Genomic DNA, 19,873 nt, shown 5'->3' with positions numbered 1-19,873 from the left:
CCTTAAAACACTTCAGTGGTAGCCACAAAAGGCCAAGAAACCTGTGAGATGAAGGATAACTAGGAGCCACTGGAAGTGGGCCACCTATGTCCCACCTTGCGCTGCCCCTTTTTTTTTTTTAACTGACAAGCACGGTGCAAAACTACAGCATTAAAAATTCACATTTTACAGTAGCTTTGGACATAAATCGAGACAAAGACCTTGAGGGGCATTTATCAAGTTTATGCCACTACTGTGTAAAAAGTCTCAGATGATCATTTGCAACTTTTTAAAAGTAGTGGAAAAAAGTGGGCTGGGCTTAGAGGGAGGGGTGTGGCCTCTGCTGCCCGCCAGATTTATTACACCAGAAACTAGCCTAAATGATATAAAGCAAAACAAACTGTAAGCGGATCACCCACCAAAGCAGAGATGAAAACGGTGCACACGCCTAAGGCTCACCCACCGCCCGTATATATATCGGCAAAAAAGAGAGAGAGAGAGTGTGGGGGCACTCAATACTAGGACCACATGGACCACCAACAAATCTATAAATATATACTTTATTTGGATCTAAAAATGAATATAGATGCCACAGTAAAACCTATTAGGATATAAATATCAGCAGCAAACGGTAGCAATAAAAATATCAATTGGCCCGGCACAATAAAAATATATACATATATAGATATATAAATGTATCAGCACAATAAAAATATATACAGTACATATATAGATATATCGGCACAATAAAAAAGGGGGGAAGTAAATGTCCACATGCGGAACTGTATTCACTTGTTCAGCAGCTCTTAAAATCAATGACACTTCATTTGGTATGCCTTATCTTTCTCTATGTATCGATAATTTTTGTCCAAAATGCTAGTTCCAATATTAAATCATGAGATTATCAGTTAGGCTACTTTCACACTAGCGTTCGGGCGGATCCGTTCTGAACGGATCCGATCATAATAATGCAGACGGTGGCTCCGTTCAGAACGGATCCGTCTGCATTATATTAGCTAAAAAAAGCTGTGTGTGAAAATAGCCTCGGACGGATCCGTCCAGACTTTCAATGTAAAGTCAATGGGGGACAGATCCGCCTGAAGATTGAGCCACAGGGTGACATCTTCAAACGGATCCGTCCCCATTGACTTACATTGTAAGTCTGGACGGATCCGCACGGATCCGCACGGCCAGGCGGACACCCGAACGCTGCAAGCAGCGTTCAGCTGTCCGCCTGTCCGTGCGGAGGCGAGCGGAGCGGAGGCTGAACGCCGCCAGACTGATGCAGTCTGAGCGGATCCGCTCCATTCAGACTGCATCAGGGCTGGACGGCTGCGTTCGGGTCCGCTCGTGAGCCCCTTCAAACGGAGCTCACGAACGGACCAGCGAACGCTAGTGTGAAAGCAGCCTTATATAACATAGAGCTTCGGCATGTATATTTATACTTTACCGCTCTACGCTGTATTCGCAGTCGATCTTGCAGCTTCTCCGGGGTATTTCTTCCTCTTTAACCTGCCAGGACCTACGCGGTGTCCCACGTGATCCAGCCGTCTACTCGTGGCGTCCCACGTGACAGCGGCAGGAGGCAGGGCATACTTTCTGGGTCCTGAAGTCTCTTTGCTCCACTGTGTTTGGAGGATATAGCGGCGTTATCGATATCCTTTCAATTTTCGACAACTCCTTGTTACCTATATATTTGAGCCGCATATATAGAGTACGAATTTATTTGCTGTCCTTTTTACCAAACGTGTTTCGGGGCTACAGAACGCCCCTTCCTCAGTGGTACCATTGTCATTGATTATAAGAGCTGCTGAACAAGTGAATACAGTTTTAACACATGTGGACATTTACTTCCCCCCTTTTTTATTGTGCCAATATATTTATATATCTATATATGTATATATTTTTATTGTGCCAGCCTATTGATACTTTTATTGCTACTGTTTGCTGCTGATATTTATATCCTAATAGGAGGTTTTACTGTGGCATCTATATGCATTTTTAGATCCAAATAAAGTATATATTTATATATTTATTGATTTTGTTGGTGGTCCATGTGGTCCCAGTATTGAGTGCCTTCCACACTTTCGCTCTTTTTAGCCTAAATGATGGCTCATAGCTGGTATAGCTTTAAAAACCTGGCACATGGCCTGCCTGGAAATGCGCCCAATATATTAAGAGGACCGTACCTCTTAATTAGTTGCGGCCAGCGGACCGAATAGTGAGATTGCCACTCTTAGTATTTCTGCCCCTTTGTGTCAGTCGGTACAGTAAGGCCTGATTCCTTTCATCTGCGGTCTGGACTGCACACACTTGGCACACGTACTCATTAAAGTAAATGCTGCAGTTTACAGGTCTGTTTTTCGACAGACCAACATGCACTGCTTTTAATGAAATGAATGGATCTGGAAAAAAAAACAACTTTAACTGCTTCTAATTCACTTCCCTGATATTTTAGCCTGTAAACCAGACTTGCTGTTCAGGGACTGTGGCCCCATTCCCAGGATATCTCACTTTGTCCTAATATGTAAATTAGTCCTTTGGTGCAGTGAGGGCGTCACCATTGCTCTTATCTGTGGCCCGCCCCTCCCTCTTATCTGTGGCCCCGCTCCTATCTGTGGCCAGCCCCTCCCTCACTGCTTTGACTGTGCCAGGCAGTAGTGATATAATCTCACCTGGCCTTATATTCCTATATAATCGCCACTGGTTTGCATATTGGCGTCCAGTCCTCTAGGAAAGTTGCTCAGATTAGTATTTTAATCCTTGAAAGTACCACCCTGTCGTGTTTCTTATTTGTCCTCTGGCACACATCCCTGGAATATTACTAAGCTGGTTTTAGGCTTCAATACCACTGTCTGGTTTCCAGGATGCTAATGCAGTATCATAGCAATAATGTGTTCTACATGCATACGTTCTGTGAATAATTCATTTTCACGGTCAATTAAATGCATCCACTTTGAAATTCGGTCATGCCGCCGAGCGCTGCTTATCACTGAGACATAGTTTTATTCCAAGGAATGTTGCTGTTCTGCTTGCTCAAAATCTGTGGTTAAACGTGAAGGGTTTGTCTCATATAGATGACCCCGTCAGGTCACCGACCATCTATGTATTAAATGTCCAACCATTAATTTAAATGGTCTACCTTTTAATTCCAGACATGGCTTCCAGGGGGCCTACAGTAGATCGCCATAGACTAGAGAAGACAGGACCACTTCACGTTTACCGAGGTGGACGCGGAAAGCCTGTTCAATAGGAACAGCAAGTAACGCTATGCTATTGTTCTTCCGACAAGAAAGGGGCCAGGGCATATGTTTTTTTTCTGAGAAAAAGAAACATCACATATAACATAAAGTTACTATTAAACTGGCGTACATGCTTTGCGTTGCATCTATCAAGTATTTTACACACTTTTTTTTCGAAACTTTTCCGCCTTGTCACACAACGGGGCATTAGTTTAATAGAAATGAGGTGTGACTTAGGAAGAGGGTGTCTCTTAAATGTGCCTCTGTGTGCCAAGAACGCTCCAGCATTTCGGTGCCTTTATTGTAGTACATGTAATCCAATTTATAGGTGGTGTAAACTTAGACTAGACAGTGTAAAGCTGCAAACAGACTTCTCACCCAGCCTCAAGTGCTGACTTCCATAATATTTGGATTATACAATAGCTAATTTACTATATTTTACAGTCATTTTCACGGTGGTGTCATCAGTCCAGTTTGGAAAATAGTAAAACTTGGGTAACTTATAGAAGTTTCCTGGGATGCGTATCTGTTAACCACTTAAAGGGGTGTCCCTACTCAACATTTCTGGCATGTCAGTAGGGGGCTCTGCCGTGAATGGAGAAAACTTGTATCTTCGGAAGTTCCTTCATGGTAATGGGGAGGGGGGGGGGGGGGGCGTGCTTTCACAGCCTGCTCTTTATTCATTTTAGGGCCATGTCCTTAAGATAGGAGCAGATCCCAGAGGTAGGACTCGCACCGATCGTATTAATATGCCATAAATGTCCACATGTGAACACCCCTTTAATAATGCAGCCTGGTACTCAAAAGGGTTGTCTCATCTGGACGTTTGTGGCACATCGATAGGATATCCCATAAATGTCCAATATGTGCGAGGTCCACCTGTAGAGAATGACGGCTTGTGTCATAAAGTGCTATGGGACTTTTGAAATGAAATTTAACTCTTGTGTAGTGCATTTAAAAAAAAAAAATAAATCTTATTTGATGAAATCCACAGCACAATCAGAATGTTACACATATAATTTTGGATTCAGTTATGATTTCTAAGAAAATCCACTGGTGAATTTGCTGCAAATCTTTTCTGCTCTATGTGGACCTACCCTAAAGACAATGGCCTTTTTTTTTCTTTTTTCTTCTCTCTTGCGCTTAATTTGTGGATAATGTAAGACAATTTGAGGTTGTATCATGGAAAACTATTATTATTTTTTTTCTTCTAGGGTTTCATTTGTCCACTCTGCATGAAATCCCATGGAACAGCGGAGGAACTCTTTAAACATTATGAAGCTTCTCACGAGCCGTGTAGTGATCTTGGTCATGGAGGAGATATCAGTTCTTCTGCAGAAAGGTGTTTTTGTTGTACAGTTTTGGATTATTTTTACTGTGTACCTTTTTATTTCATTTTCATTATTTAATCCATTTCCATCCATCCATTACCATGCATGCTTACTACTACTCCTTTCATGCAGGGGTACAAGACCTGCGTTGTGCTTGGTCAGATTCCCCATGGTCACATATGTCTTTCCTATTCTGTGGATGGGGGATAAATTTGTATTGTGGAAAAACCCCTTTAATTTCATACTATAACCTTAGAAGCAATGGAGGAATGTTTTTTTTTTCCCTGATAAAAAGCTTTAAATCTTCATGTTTTCTTTACATAGCACTGTAGAATTATGTCTGTGAAGACACCAACAGAGGAAATTCTGGAGTTTTCTAAGGGTTCTTTTTTTATTGCGTTCAGCCATAGTTATACAAATGGGTCTTTATTAACCCCCTTAGCTGAACGTTAACTCGCCATGTCAGCAGCTCAGGAACTGTGGTTGTCAACTGTAACATACAGCTGACACTCTGCAGTAATGGCTGAAATCAGCGCTAGCTCCAATCACAGCTGTTTAAACCCTTAGATGCCGCAGTCAGTAGCGACCGCGGTATCTAAGTGGTTTACAGAGGTAGAAAACTCCCTCTCTTACCTATCGGCCTCCTGCAATTTGATCACAAGATCCTGATGGTTGCTATGGTAGTCAAAGGCCTTACAATGTACCTGGGTGTGCCATCTCCAGAAGCCTAACAGTGGGACTTTAAAAAGTAAATAACAATTTCAAGTAAAAAAAATAGCTTTTTCTGGTATCCACTCATTTATATTTTGTTAAAAATGGAAAATCCTATATCATAAAATCCCTCTGTGCCTGCGCTGTGTCCGTGCGTGTGTGCCGAAGTTAAATGTGCATGCGCTATGCGCTGAGTTACATGTGCGATGCGCCGGCCAATAGAATCGCAGCGCACCACACAGCCACCCGGACCTTCCACATCAGCGCGCTGCCGGCCAATAGAAACGCGCCGCACCTCCAGCCTCCTGAATCGCCCACAGCAACAGCGCGGGAACATCAAAGACGCCACACACGCCGCAGTTACCGCCCACAATTGCACCGACCGCCCACTTTAGCGCGACGACGGCCAATAAAAACACATCGCACCTCAGGCCTCCTGAACCGCCCACAGCAACGGCGCTGTCCTACACGCCGCTGGTACCGCCCACAATTACGGAGGCCAATAAACACAAGGTGCAACACACACCGCCCACAGCAGCACGCTGTTATTATTGGTGTGCTGTGTCAGTTTGAGCGCTGCCATTAAATGAAACAGAAGCACCGCCATTACAGTCCTGTCAGACACAGATACAGCAGCAGCCATAAGTATTAGCCACCAGTTGCTGCCAGTGGTCTCCGCACCACCAGTCAGTGCTAGCCGTCTCCGCACCACCAGTCAGTGCTAGCCGTCTCCGCACCACCAGTCAGTGCTAGCCGTCTCCGCACCACCAGTCAGTCAGTGCTAGCCGTCTCCGCACCACCAGTCAGTGCTAGCCGTCTCCGCACCACCAGTCAGTGCTAGCCGTCTCCGCACCACCAGTCAGTGCTAGCCGTCTCCGCACCACCAGTCAGTGCTAGCCGTCTCCGCACCACCAGTCAGTGCTAGCCGTCTCCGCACCACCAGTCAGTGCTAGCCGTCTCCGCACCACCAGTCAGTGCTAGCCGTCTCCGCACCACCAGTCAGTGCTAGCCGTCTCCGCACCACCAGTCAGTGCTAGCCGTCTCCGCACCACCAGTCAGTGCTAGCCGTCTCCGCACCACCAGTCAGTGCTAGCCGTCTCCGCACCACCAGTCAGTGCTAGCCGTCTCCGCACCACCAGTCAGTGCTAGCCGTCTCCGCACCACCAGTCAGTGCTAGCCGTCTCCGCACCACCAGTCAGTGCTAGCCGTCTCCGCACCACCAGTCAGTGCTAGCCGTCTCCGCACCACCAGTCAGTGCTAGCCGTCTCCGCACCACCAGTCAGTGCTAGCCGTCTCCGCCACCAGTCAGTGCTAGCCGTCTCCGCCACCAGTCAGTGCTAGCCGTCTCCGCACCACCAGTCAGTGCTAGCCGTCTCCGCACCACCAGTCAGTGCTAGCCGTCTCCGCACCACCAGTCAGTGCTAGCCGTCTCCGCACCACCAGTCAGTGCTAGCCGTCTCCGCACCACCAGTCAGTGCTAGCCGTCTCCGCACCACCAGTCAGTGCTAGCCGTCTCCGCACCACCAGTCAGTGCTAGCCGTCTCCGCACCACCAGTCAGTGCTAGCCGTCTCCGCACCACCAGTCAGTGCTAGCCGTCTCCGCACCACCAGTCAGTGCTAGCCGTCTCCGCACCACCAGTCAGTGCTAGCCGTCTCCGCACCACCAGTCAGTGCTAGCCGTCTCCGCACCACCAGTCAGTGCTAGCCGTCTCCGCACCACCAGTCAGTGCTAGCCGTCTCCGCACCACCAGTCAGTGCTAGCCGTCTCCGCACCACCAGTCAGTGCTAGCCGTCTCCGCACCACCAGTCAGTGCTAGCCGTCTCCGCACCACCAGTCAGTGCTAGCCGTCTCCGCACCACCAGTCAGTGCTAGCCGTCTCCGCACCACCAGTCAGTGCTAGCCGTCTCCGCACCACCAGTCAGTGCTAGCCGTCTCCGCACCACCAGTCAGTGCTAGCCGTCTCCGCACCACCAGTCAGTGCTAGCCGTCTCCGCACCACCAGTCAGTGCTAGCCGTCTCCGCACCACCAGTCAGTGCTAGCCGTCTCCGCACCACCAGTCAGTGCTAGCCGTCTCCGCACCACCAGTCAGTGCTAGCCGTCTCCGCACCACCAGTCAGTGCTAGCCGTCTCCGCACCACCAGTCAGTGCTAGCCGTCTCCGCACCACCAGTCAGTGCTGGCCGAACAACTCCGCCCCACTCGCCACCTGCGCCGTCTATGGAAAGCAGTGTGATGATTGCTTTGCGCACCGGCCAATTCTAGCACCCGTTTTTGTAATGAGCATAATGTCTAGTATAAAATTAAAAGCACGTAATTGGTATAGTCACCACATCCTTAACAACCTGAGCTATAAAAGTTAGTTATCCCATGCGGTGAACGGCATAAAAAAATCAATTAGAACATAATATACCCTAAGAAGTTAAAAAAAAAAAAGAAAATTTAAAACTACAGCCAAAAAAAAGCCCTCACACAGCTACGTTGATGAAAAAATACAAAAAGTTATGGGTATTAGATATGGCGATGCAAAAAATAAATAAAAAAAAAAACACTTTTCAAGTTGTAAAGCATGAAATAACTATATAAATATGGTATCAACATAATCATATTAACCTGTAGAATAAAGTTACCATATCATATATACCGCATGGTGAACACCATAAAAATGGCCCAAACTTTTTTAATAAAAGTGATAAAAAGTACCAATAAAAACTACACCTTGTCCTGGAAAAAGCAAGCCATCACACAGCTACGTTGATGGAAAAGAAAAAATGTTATGGGTTTTAGTATATAGAGATGCAAAATGCAACAGATTTTATTTTTATTTTTTTTAAACTGAATTTGTGATGAAAAAGTAGTTAAGGATCAAAAAAAACACTATAAATTCGATATGGCCATAATCGTATCAACCTGTAGAATAAAGTGATCACATCATATATACAACATGGTGGAAAGTAGCCCCCAAAATAATAACTACAACTCGTCCTGCAAAAAAATGTACCCTCACACTGCTTGGTCAACAAATAAATAAAAGTTATGGCTCTTAAAAACCATTTCAGCTAATTCCATGTGGCTGCCTTGTCCCCAAACGGCAGTTTATGGGGTATTTCTGTACTTGGGAGAAATTGTGTAACAGGTTACCATATTTTTCAGACTATAAGACACCCCCCCCCCCCCTCAAATTGAGGCAAAGTGACAGTCCGTCTTATAGTCCAAATGCTGATGACCGCATCGGTCACTGCCACTTGGTTCCTTCTACCGTGCTGCAACAGTGACATATTGTCATGGCTGCAGTTGTAACATGCCTTATACCACTGTAGCCAATCACTGGCTTCAGCAGATAGCACTCTCTGCTGAACCCAGCGATTAGCTGCCATGGTACATGCGATGTCACTGCTGTAGCCCAACAGGGGACCAAGCAGCACTGTTGAACTGTAGGGGGTTGGGAAGGTGAGTTAAAGTTCATTTTATTATTTTAACCATGTTGCTGCTGTTGCCCTGAAATAAATGTAACATGGAAACCGTTTAACTTTTTTTTAAAGACTTACTCTAAGGGTCCATTCACACATCCATTTTGCGGACCGCACATCGCCGGCACTATAATAGAATATGCCTCATCTTGTCCGCAATAATTTTATCCGCATCCGTTTCGCATTTTGCGGAATAGATGCGGATCCATTCATTTCTATGAGTGAATAAAATGTGCGGACAACGTTCAGTATTGAAGTACCTGGGGCGACACCCGCTGACCGTGCACCCATATTTCCACGCAGTGCCACTCGATCATTTACAACAACGTTCAGTATGTTGTCCGCATCTGTCTTTCCACATTTCTAGTCCGCAAAAATATGACGCTTGTACTACTATTGCCGGCACAGATCGGTCTGCAGCCCCATTCAAGTCAATGAATCCACAAATTGCGGATGACATACGGAATGGTTTCCGTATTTTTGAAGGCCTTAATAATAAATAAATAAATTCTCTTTTTTTTTTTTTTTTTTCCTTCTGTTTTTTGCGGACCGTAAAAAATGGAAGACATACGGAACACAAACGGAGGTCATTTGTCCATAAAATGCGGATACACGGATCCGTTATTTGCGGACCGCAAAACGGAAAGGATTACACACGGTTGTGTGAATGTATCCTTAACTGAATGTACAGTGACTGACCGTTGTTCCTAGACTAGTTCTATAAAGTGTATAATATGCCTTTTCATTCTTTCTTTAGAGAGGAGTTATTGCTGCTTCGACAGGAGGTACAGGACTTACAAGCATCAGTTAAGGTTAGAATATGTATTTTATTTGTTGAAATGTGAGAATATGAACAGTAGACTCAGCAAAAGCATTGAAAGGGAACCTTAAGCCACCCCAGTCCACCACCATGAGGGTGGGAGTTATGCTCCTGGACAATCATGCCCAGTCCGGCCCCCTCTTCACTTGATTGACATCTACGTCATGTTCAGTCTTCTCCAGCGGCATCTGTCACATTAGCAGTGTAGCGAGGTGTGCTGGCCTTAGCTTCATCTGCAGATGAAGTGGACATTCCTACAATAGGTTGTTTTGACATGTCGTAAGTCTGTTTTTAATAGAGATGTGGTGCGTTGTGTGTGATTTTGCTGAAAGGGCTGAGAAAGAACACAGATTTGCTAAGCTAAATGCGTAAGTGCCAAAATCTGCTGTATGTACTTTACATCACATTTATTATAGTCATTAAACCAATATAATAAATATAAAAGTGATATGCTCTCCACTTGTACTAAATATAAAAGTGATATGCTCTCCACTTGTACTAAATATAAAAGTGATATGCTCTCCACTTGTACTAAATATAAAAGTGATATGCTCTCCACTTGTAGTGTAATAAATATAAAAGTGATATGCTCTCCACTTGTACTAAATATAAAAGTGATATGCTCTCCACTTGTACTAAATATAAAAGTGATATGCTCTCCACTTGTAGTGTAATAAATATAAAAGTGATATGCTCTCCACTTGTAGTATAATAAATATAAAAGTGATGTGCTCTCCACTTGTACTAAATATAAAAGTGATATGCTCTCCACTTGTAGTGTAATAAATATAAAAGTGATATGCTCTCCACTTGTAGTATAATAAATATAAAAGTGATGTGCTCTCCACTTGTACTAAATATAAAAGTGATATGCTCTCCACTTGTAGTGTAATAAATATAAAAGTGATATGCTCTCCACTTGTAGTGTAATAAATATAAAAGTGATATGCTCTCCACTTGTAGTGTAATAAATATAAAAGTGATATGCTCTCCACTTGTACTAAATATAAAAGTGATATGCTCTCCACTTGTAGTGTAATAAATATAAGTGATATGCTCTCCACTTGTACTAAATATAAAAGTGATATGCTCTCCACTTGTAGTGTAATAAATATAAAAGTGATATGCTCTCCACTTGTAGTATACTAAATATAAAAGTGATATGCTCTCCACTTGTACTAAATATAAAAGTGATATGCTCTCCACTTGTAGTGTAATAAATATAAAAGTGATATGCTCTCCACTTGTAGTGTAATAAATATAAAAGTGATATGCTCTCCACTTGTACTAAATATAAAAGTGATATGCTCTCCACTTGTAGTGTAATAAATATAAAAGTGATATGCTCTCCACTTGTAATAAATATAAAAGTGATATGCTCTCCACTTGTACTAAATATAAAAGTGATATGCTCTCCACTTGTACTAAATATAAAAGTGATATGCTCTCCACTTGTACTAAATATAAAAGTGATATGCTCTCCACTTGTAGTGTAATAAATATAAAAGTGATATGCTCTCCACTTGTAGTGTAATAAATATAAAAGTGATATGCTCTCCACTTGTACTAAATATAAAAGTGATATGCTCTCCACTTGTAGTGTAATAAATATAAAAGTGATATGCTCTCCACTTGTACTAAATATAAAAGTGATATGCTCTCCACTTGTACTAAATATAAAAGTGATATGCTCTCCACTTGTACTAAATATAAAAGTGATATGCTCTCCACTTGTACTAAATATAAAAGTGATATGCTCTCCACTTGTACTAAATATAAAAGTGATATGCTCTCCACTTGTAGTGTAATAAATATAAAAGTGATATGCTCTCCACTTGTAGTGTAATAAATATAAAAGTGATATGCTCTCCACTTGTAGTGTAATAAATATAAAAGTGATATGCTCTCCACTTGTACTAAATATAAAAGTGATATTCTCTCCACTTGTAGTGTAATAAATATAAAAGTGATATGCTCTCCACTTGTACTAAATATAAAAGTGATATGCTCTCCACTTGTACTAAATATAAGTGATATGCTCTCCACTTGTACTAAATATAAAAGTGATATGCTCTCCACTTGTAGTGTAATAAATATAAAAGTGATATGCTCTCCACTTGTACTAAATATAAAAGTGATATGCTCTCCACTTGTAGTGTAATAAATATAAAAGTGATATGCTCTCCACTTGTACTAAATATAAAAGTGATATGCTCTCCACTTGTACTAAATATAAAAGTGATATGCTCTCCACTTGTACTAAATATAAAAGTGATATGCTCTCCACTTGTAGTGTAATAAATATAAAAGTGATATGCTCTCCACTTGTACTAAATATAAAAGTGATATGCTCTCCACTTGTAGTGTAATAAATATAAAAGTGATATGCTCTCCACTTGTACTAAATATAAAAGTGATATGCTCTCCACTTGTACTAAATATAAAAGTGATATGCTCTCCACTTGTACTAAATATAAAAGTGATATGCTCTCCACTTGTACTAAATATAAAAGTGATATGCTCTCCACTTGTACTAAATATAAAAGTGATATGCTCTCCACTTGTACTAAATATAAAAGTGATATGCTCTCCACTTGTACTAAATATAAAGTGATATGCTCTCCACTTGTACTAAATATAAAAGTGATATGCTCTCCACTTGTAGTGTAATAAATATAAAGTGATATGCTCTCCACTTGTACTCAATATAAAAGTGATATGCTCTCCACTTGTACTCAATATAAAAGTGATATGCTCTCCACTTGTAGTGTAATAAATATAAAAGTGATATGCTCTCCACTTGTACTCAATATAAAAGTGATATGCTCTCCACTTGTACTCAATATAAAAGTGATATGCTCTCCACTTGTACTCAATATAAAAGTGATATGCTCTCCACTTGTACTCAATATAAAAGTGATATGCTCTCCACTTGTACTCAATATAAAAGTGATATGCTCTCCACTTGTACTCAATATAAAAGTGATATGCTCTCCACTTGTACTCAATATAAAAGTGATATGCTCTCCACTTGTACTCAATATAAAAGTGATATGCTCTCCACTTGTACTCAATATAAAAGTGATATGCTCTCCACTTGTACTCAATATAAAAGTGATATGCTCTCCACTTGTACTCAATATAAAAGTGATATGCTCTCCACTTGTAGTGTAATAAATGTAAAAGTGATATGCTCTCCACAAATAAAATCTTGTTAAATCTTTGTAGCTGTTGGTAAAAAAACTAATTGTGAAGTATCATAGAGCTTTTAAAGTCGTTATCCCCTGAATGTTAAAAAAACAAAATGAATATCCTGGGTAATGTACACCATTAGTTTGACTATATCAATGTGAAAGCTCTCTAGTGTCATTTTGAACCTTTCTCACTCCTCAGCTGCTCTTGTCTCTTCACTGTCTGTGGGCAGCAGCAGCCCGTCACACATGATGTACAAGGACCTGCATTTCCCAGGAGTCCATTGCAATCAGCTCTTGTTAACCTTCTTCTCCCCTGCCCCCTCCCAGTTTGTCTCTCCATTGCCTAGAGAGAGAGCGAGTAACAGTCTGAATTTAATAAGATGGTAAAATATTTGGATGCCAAACTTAGTATTTTATGTTTTAGTAACATAATGGCAAAAATAGCTATTGTAACCCAAGTTGATGGGGGAGAGTTATCAAAACTGGTGTAAAGGAAAACTGGACTAGTTACCCAAAGCAACCAATCGGATTTCAGAGCTCCTTTGGAAAATGAAAGGTGGAATCTGGTTGCTGTGGGTAACTAAGCCAGTTTTCCCTTACACCAGTTTTGATAAATCTCCCCAAACGTCTTCTGGCAAAAAAAACCTTCAGCCCCACCAAGTGCACCATGGTCAGGGGGGAAGGGAGGCAATAATTACCCAGACTGGACTTCCTGATGAACAGCTTTAGGCTATATTCACACGAACGTATTTGGATTCCGTGTCCGTCCTGTTTTTCTTTTCGTTTTTTTTCTTTGCGGATTGGATGAGGACCCATTTATTTCAACGGGTCCACAAAAAAATGCGCATCCACATGTCCGTTCCGCGGCCCCTCGCAAAAAATGTAGAGCATGTCCTATTATTGATATTAATAATGTGTATATGGGACCGCTCACCGAATAATAAGGATGGCTAGGTGCTTCAACTAGGATTGATGCACCCAAATCAATAAAGAAGTATCAAGGATTTGTATACAAAGTAGAAATCTAAAAGTGCAATTTATTAAATTCATGAGATGGATACATTAAATAAAAATGTTAAAGGTTAAGAACAACAACTGTGCAATAGATGGCCCAATAAATCCCCTTAAGAACGCAGCCGTATGGATAATAAAACCAATTAGTAACTAAAAACCATTAAAGGGTTTCTACCACCAGAAATACTGTTATGTAGCTGACTGACATTGGTGATGCGCTAATGTCAGCACTACATAACAGTATGTTTCTAACAGTAGTTCCTGCAGCCGTTTTTGTTAAAAACGTACTTTTATAGATATGCTAATGAGCCTCTAGGTGCTATGTGGGCATCATTAGCACCTAGAGGGCTCCGTCCACTAACCATTTCAGCCGCCCATCACGTCCCTCCAGCCCGCCCCGCTCCTGTTGATTGACGTGAAACTTCTCAGTATAGAGTACCAATTCCCGCGCCTGTGCTGTGCGCTTCTGTATTCTCCCGGCGCCGGCTTCCTCACTGCGCCTGCGCCAACTATGTTACAATGAGGAAGCCAGCACCAGGAGCGCGGCATTCACTCACTGCGCCTGCGCCGAATACAAAAGCGCACGGTGCAGGCGCGGGAGTTGGTACTCGATACTGAGAAGTTTCACGTCAATCAACAGGAGCCGGGCGGGCTGGAGGGACGCGATGGGCGGCTGAAATGGTTAGTGAACGGAGCCCTCTAGGTGCTAATGACGCCCACATAGCACCTAGGGGCTCATTAGCATATCTATAAAAGTACGTTTTCAACCAAAACGGCTACAGGAACTACTGTTAGAAACATACTGTTATGTAGTGCTGACATTAGCGAATCGCTGTCAGTCAGCTACATAACAGTATTTCTGGTGGTAGAAGCCTTTTAAGCTAATGACCATAGATAGATGGCTAGTAATATAACCAGTCCTAAATCACCAGCAGTTTATATACCATATAGGGTGGTCACATAAAAAAACTCCAGCGTATGTGCAGTCCCATGTATATTCACTATTTCATAGGGTATATGATATTTAGCTTGATCGTGGCGTCCCACGTTAGAGGCTTATTTTGAATATCATCAACAACAAACAGCGGAGAGTATGTACTTATCTCTTCAGATGCCGTCTCAGTGTCAGCCGTCCACCAGTAGCCTCTGCATTAGCGGGAGGACTGTACACTGCAAGGTATGGTAAGTGCGTGTTCGGCGTCCCACATGTCTCAGACTTCAGTTTGGAGCTATGCGGATTGTGCAGCCCAGACAAATTAAATTCGGAGTCCCACGTGCTGATAGGATCCTCTCGGGTACAGCAAACACCGTTTTACCTCTTCCTTGATCCTGTGGGCATTACCACTGATGGAGTAAAGCAATACTCCGAAACGCGTTTGGTGTTTTTCCAGATACTTGCATAGCGATGAATAATTTGGATGCTATGGACAATCATGCTGATACATGACCTATAACTATACTTACAAAGAAAAGTGAAGCGCTTCACAGAAATACCCAAAAGGCGCACACCTTGGAGATAATACCCACAGGATCGAGGAAGAGGTAAACGGTGTTTGCTGTACCCGAGAGGATCCTATCAGCACAGCCAGTTGTCTGGGCTGCACAATCCGCATAGCTCCAAACTGAAGTCCGAGACACGTGGGGCGCCGAACACGCACTTACCTTACCTTGCAGTGTACAGTCCTCCCGCTAATGCAGAGGCTACTGGTGGACGGCTGACTGAGAGACGGCATCTGAAGAGATAAGTACTTACTCTCCGCTGTTTGTTGTTGATATTCGTAATAAGCCTCTAACGTGGGACGCCACGAATATGGCTAATATTATATAGTCTATGAAACGGTGAATATCGAAGTGCCCTACACATGGGACTGCCTGCACACACGCTGGAGTTTTTTATGTGACCATCCCATATGGTATATAAACTGCTGGTGATTTAGGACTGGTTATAATACTAGCCACCCATTTATGGTTATTAGATTAATGGTTTTTAGTTACTTATTGTTTTTATTATCTGATTTTATTTTTCTACTTCATCATCTGTGAGGGGCCTGTATCCCTCGGCTTCGTTCTTAAAGGGAACCTGTCACCGGGATTTTGTGTATAGAGCTGAGGACATGGGTTGCTAGATGGCCGCTAGCACATCCGTAATACCCAGTCCCCATAGCTCTGTGTGCTTTTATTGTGTAAAAAAACCCGATTTGATACATATGCAAATTAACCAGAGATGAGTCCTGTCCCTGACTCCTCTCATGTACAGGACTCATCTCAGGTTAATTTGCATATGTATCAACTCGTTTTTTTTACACAATAAAAGCACACAGAGCTATGGGGACTGGGTATTGTGGATGTGCGAGCGGCCATCTAACAACCCATGTCCTCAGCTCTATACACAAAATCCCGGTGACAAGTTCCCTTTAAGGCGATTTATTGGGCCATCTATTGCACAGTTGTTGTTCTTAACCTTTAACATTTTTATTTAATGCATCTATCTCATGAATTTAATAAATTGCACTTTTCAAATTTTATGTGACTCTGACTGCTGAGTTCCCATCTACTTTTTATACATGTCCTATTCTTGTCCGTTTTGCAGACAAGGATAGGCATTGTTACAATGGATCCGCCAAAAAAACGGATGCAACATGTATGTCACACGGACGTCATCCGTATTTTTTGCGGATCCGCATTTTGCGGACTGCAAAATATATACGGTTGTGAGAATGTAGCCTTAGGGGTAAACTCCTTTTTTCTGGGCTTCTTTAGTGTGTTAATTGTTTGCTAAGTCTTTAATGTTATCATCTTAAAGATCAGTAAAATGGGGGAAATTACAGTAATAAACTTGTGGAATTAAAGGCATGAAAGAAATTGAACTCATTAACAACCAGTGTTTTGGTCCTAATTGACCAGACGCTTTTTCATACGTGGCAGTCTAATGGTCCAAACTCTTCTAGGGGCCGTTCACATAGAGTTTTTTGAGTTTGGCACAGCCTCTGTGTAAGGCTACTTTCATTTTAGCGTTTTTGCGGATCCGGCATGGATCCGTCATGTACGGACCTGGTTGTATTATGTCTTCCATAGCAACGACAGATCCATCATGAACACCATTGAAGGTCAATAGGGGAAGGATCCGTCTTGCTCCGCAAAACATCGCAGACAGAAAAACGCTGCAAACAGCGTTTTGGTTTCCGCCTCCAGTGGAATGGTGACTAAACAGAGGGCAAAATGATGAATTTTGAGCCGATCCTTTTCCATTTAGAATGCATTAGGGCAAAACTGATCAGTTCTCGGTGGCTGCGCAGAAACCTACCTCAGATTGACGACCATTCATGTGGCTGCAGTTTATTACTGCGACTGCGCCAAGAAAGGACATGTTCAGAATTTGCGCCAAACTCAGCTGTCATAAAACACTTTGTGAATGGCCACTTATTTCTTGGGGCTACCAAAATTGTTTTTGCATTTTTTCTTTTTTTTTTGGTGTGGCACATAGGAGTTTAAAAAAACTACTTTTTATTGTTTTATTGAGGGTTAAGTGTACAAGAATTTAAAGGGATTCTTTCACCTTCAGTAAGCGCTATTAAAAGGGTTGTGCGTAGGGTTGAGTGGTAAACCGGTGTCAATGATATATCGCGGTATTAAGAAACAGCGATATAGCTGTTTCCAAATAACAGCGGTATTTGGTGACGTCATGGGAGCGGTCATATCCGTGCTGACAACTCCTAAAGCTGTGTCAGCCTGCCCCCTGCATTGTGCATATGCGTATTGTACATATTATTTCCTGCAGCGGCTGCCCCCCCCGGCTTCTCCTCGCTCCCATATTCAAGTCTCCGCCCACCGGCCGAGCACAGGAGCGAGGCGGCAAAGTCAGTCAGCAGTCCGTGTCCAAGCCAAGGTGGGGGCCCAGGTGTCAGAAATAAAGGTTGTACTGTGTCTTCTGCAGCCCTGGCCCTGCCTGCAAGCTGCACTGCACATGGTGATGGCACTTGATAAACTATAATGTCTCCCTGTTGCCCCCATACAGGAGCAACAAGAAGACATTACTGTATGGGGGCCACAAGATATTATTATACTCATGGCGGAGGGGTTACAAATTGCTGTCCCATACAGTATAATATCACCTTGTGGCCCCCTTACAGTATAGTTCCTGAGTCCAGACAGTATAATGTCTCCTGGTGGCCCCATGCATTATAGTGACTCTTGTGGCCCACTGCCTGCCGAGCAGCCAGCCCATATAGTATATAATGTCTCCTTGTGGCCTCCATACAGTATATAATGTCTCCTTGTGGCCCACTGCCTGCCCATACAGTATATAATTTCTCCTTGCGGCCCGCTGCCTGCCCATACAGTATATAATGTCTCCTTGTGGCCCGCTGCCTGCCCATACAGTATATGTCTCCTTGTGGCCCGCTGCCTGCCCATACAGTATATAATGTCTCCTTGTGGCCCACTGCCTGCCCATACAGTATATAATGTCTCCTTGTGGCCCGCTGCCTGCCCATACAGTATATAATGTCTCCTTGTGGCCCGCTGCCTGCCCATACAGTATATAATGTCTCCTTGTGGCCCGCTGCCTGCCCATACAGTATATAATGTCTCCTTGTGCCCTGCTGCCTGCCCATACAGTATATAATGTCTCCTTGTGCCCTGCTGCCTGCCCATACAGTATATGTTTCCTTGTGCCCTGCTGCATGCCCATATAGTATATAATGTCTCCTTGTGGCCTCCATATAGTATATAGCAGGGCTCCAGATGGCGACAAATGTTCACCAATGCGACTTAGAATTTACAAATGGCGACAAGACTTTTTAGTCTTGTCGCCATTTGCGACTATACCCGCCGCCGCAGCTCTGCCGTTGAATACAGCGGCGGGGCACAGGAGATGATAGTTCTCTGCCCCGCCGCCGATGTTCTTCTCAGCAGCGCAGTGGAGAAGGAGTCTTTCCCTCCCCCTGTGCTGCTGCCTCCGCCAATAGGAAGAGACTGGAGTAGGAGGGGAGGCGCCGTGGCCACTGCGCCACCAATGAAGAAAACTGACCTGTAATGCAAATACAGGAGACAGGTGCCGGAATCAAATAGCCGGCACCCAACCTCTATGACAGGGACCTGTGGTGGCGTCACTGAGCTCATCACATGGTCTATTACCATGGTGATGGATCATGTGATGTATCATGTGATGAGCACAGTGATGTCACCACAGGTCCTGAAGAAAGAACAAGAGACGATCAATTGGAGGAGGTGAGTTAATTATTTTTTAATTTTTTAACCCTCATTGGCACTGCCCACTGGGCCACCAATGTTTATTATACTGGGGGGGTGCACTGCGCCACCAATGTTTATTATACTGGGGGGGGGGGGGGGGGGACGCACTGCGCCACCAATGTTTATTATACTGGGGGGGCGCACTGCGCCACCAATGTTTATTATACTGGGGTGTTGGGGGGCGCACTGCGCCACCAATGTTTATTATATTAGGGGGGGGGGCGCACTGCGCCACCAATGTTTATTATATTGACCTTCTACTATGCATTCTGTATTCAGAATGCTATTATTTTCCCTCATAACCATGTTATAAGGGAAAATAATACAGTGAATAGACTTTCATCCTAGCAACCATGCGTGAAAATCGCACCGCATCCGCACTTGCTTGCGGATGCTTGCGATTTTCCCTCAGCCCCATTAACGTCTATGGGGCCTGCGTTGCGTGAAAAACGCACAACATAGAGCATGCTGCGATTTTCACGCAACGCACAAGTGATGTGTGAAAATCACCGCTCATGTGCACAGCCCCATAGAAGTGAATGGGTCCGGATTCAGTGCGGGTGCATTCCGGTATTTTGAATGCCAGATTTGGCACTAATACATTCCTATGGGGAAAAATGCTGGATCCGGCATTCAGGCAAATCTTCCGTTTTATTTCCGCCGGAGATAAAACCGTAGCATGCTGCGATATTATCTCCGCCCTGAACAGTCAAAATGACTGAACTGAAGACCTCCTGATGCATCCTGAACGGATTACTCTCCATTCAGAATGCATGGGGATATGCCTGATCAGTTCTTTTCTGGTATAGAGCCCCTGTGACGGAACTCTATGCCGGAAAAGAAAAACGCTAGTGTGAAAGT

The 19,873-nt window shown here is 43.4% G+C and overlaps 1 protein-coding gene across 1 annotated transcript in view; it reads left to right on the top strand.

Annotated features, from left to right (window-relative positions):
• The window catches only part of EEA1 (early endosome antigen 1), a 104,690-nt gene that overhangs the window by 13,945 nt on the left and 70,872 nt on the right, over window positions 1-19,873 (top strand). The window contains 2 exon segments of the mRNA XM_044280509.1: window positions 4,436-4,563; window positions 9,489-9,543. Coding sequence (XP_044136444.1) covers window positions 4,436-4,563; window positions 9,489-9,543 — 183 coding nt within the window.

Source organism: Bufo gargarizans, chromosome 2, assembly GCF_014858855.1.
Source record: "Bufo gargarizans isolate SCDJY-AF-19 chromosome 2, ASM1485885v1, whole genome shotgun sequence".
Lineage (NCBI taxonomy): Eukaryota > Metazoa > Chordata > Amphibia > Anura > Bufonidae > Bufo > Bufo gargarizans.
This window is presented reverse-complemented; position numbering and strand designations above follow the sequence as displayed.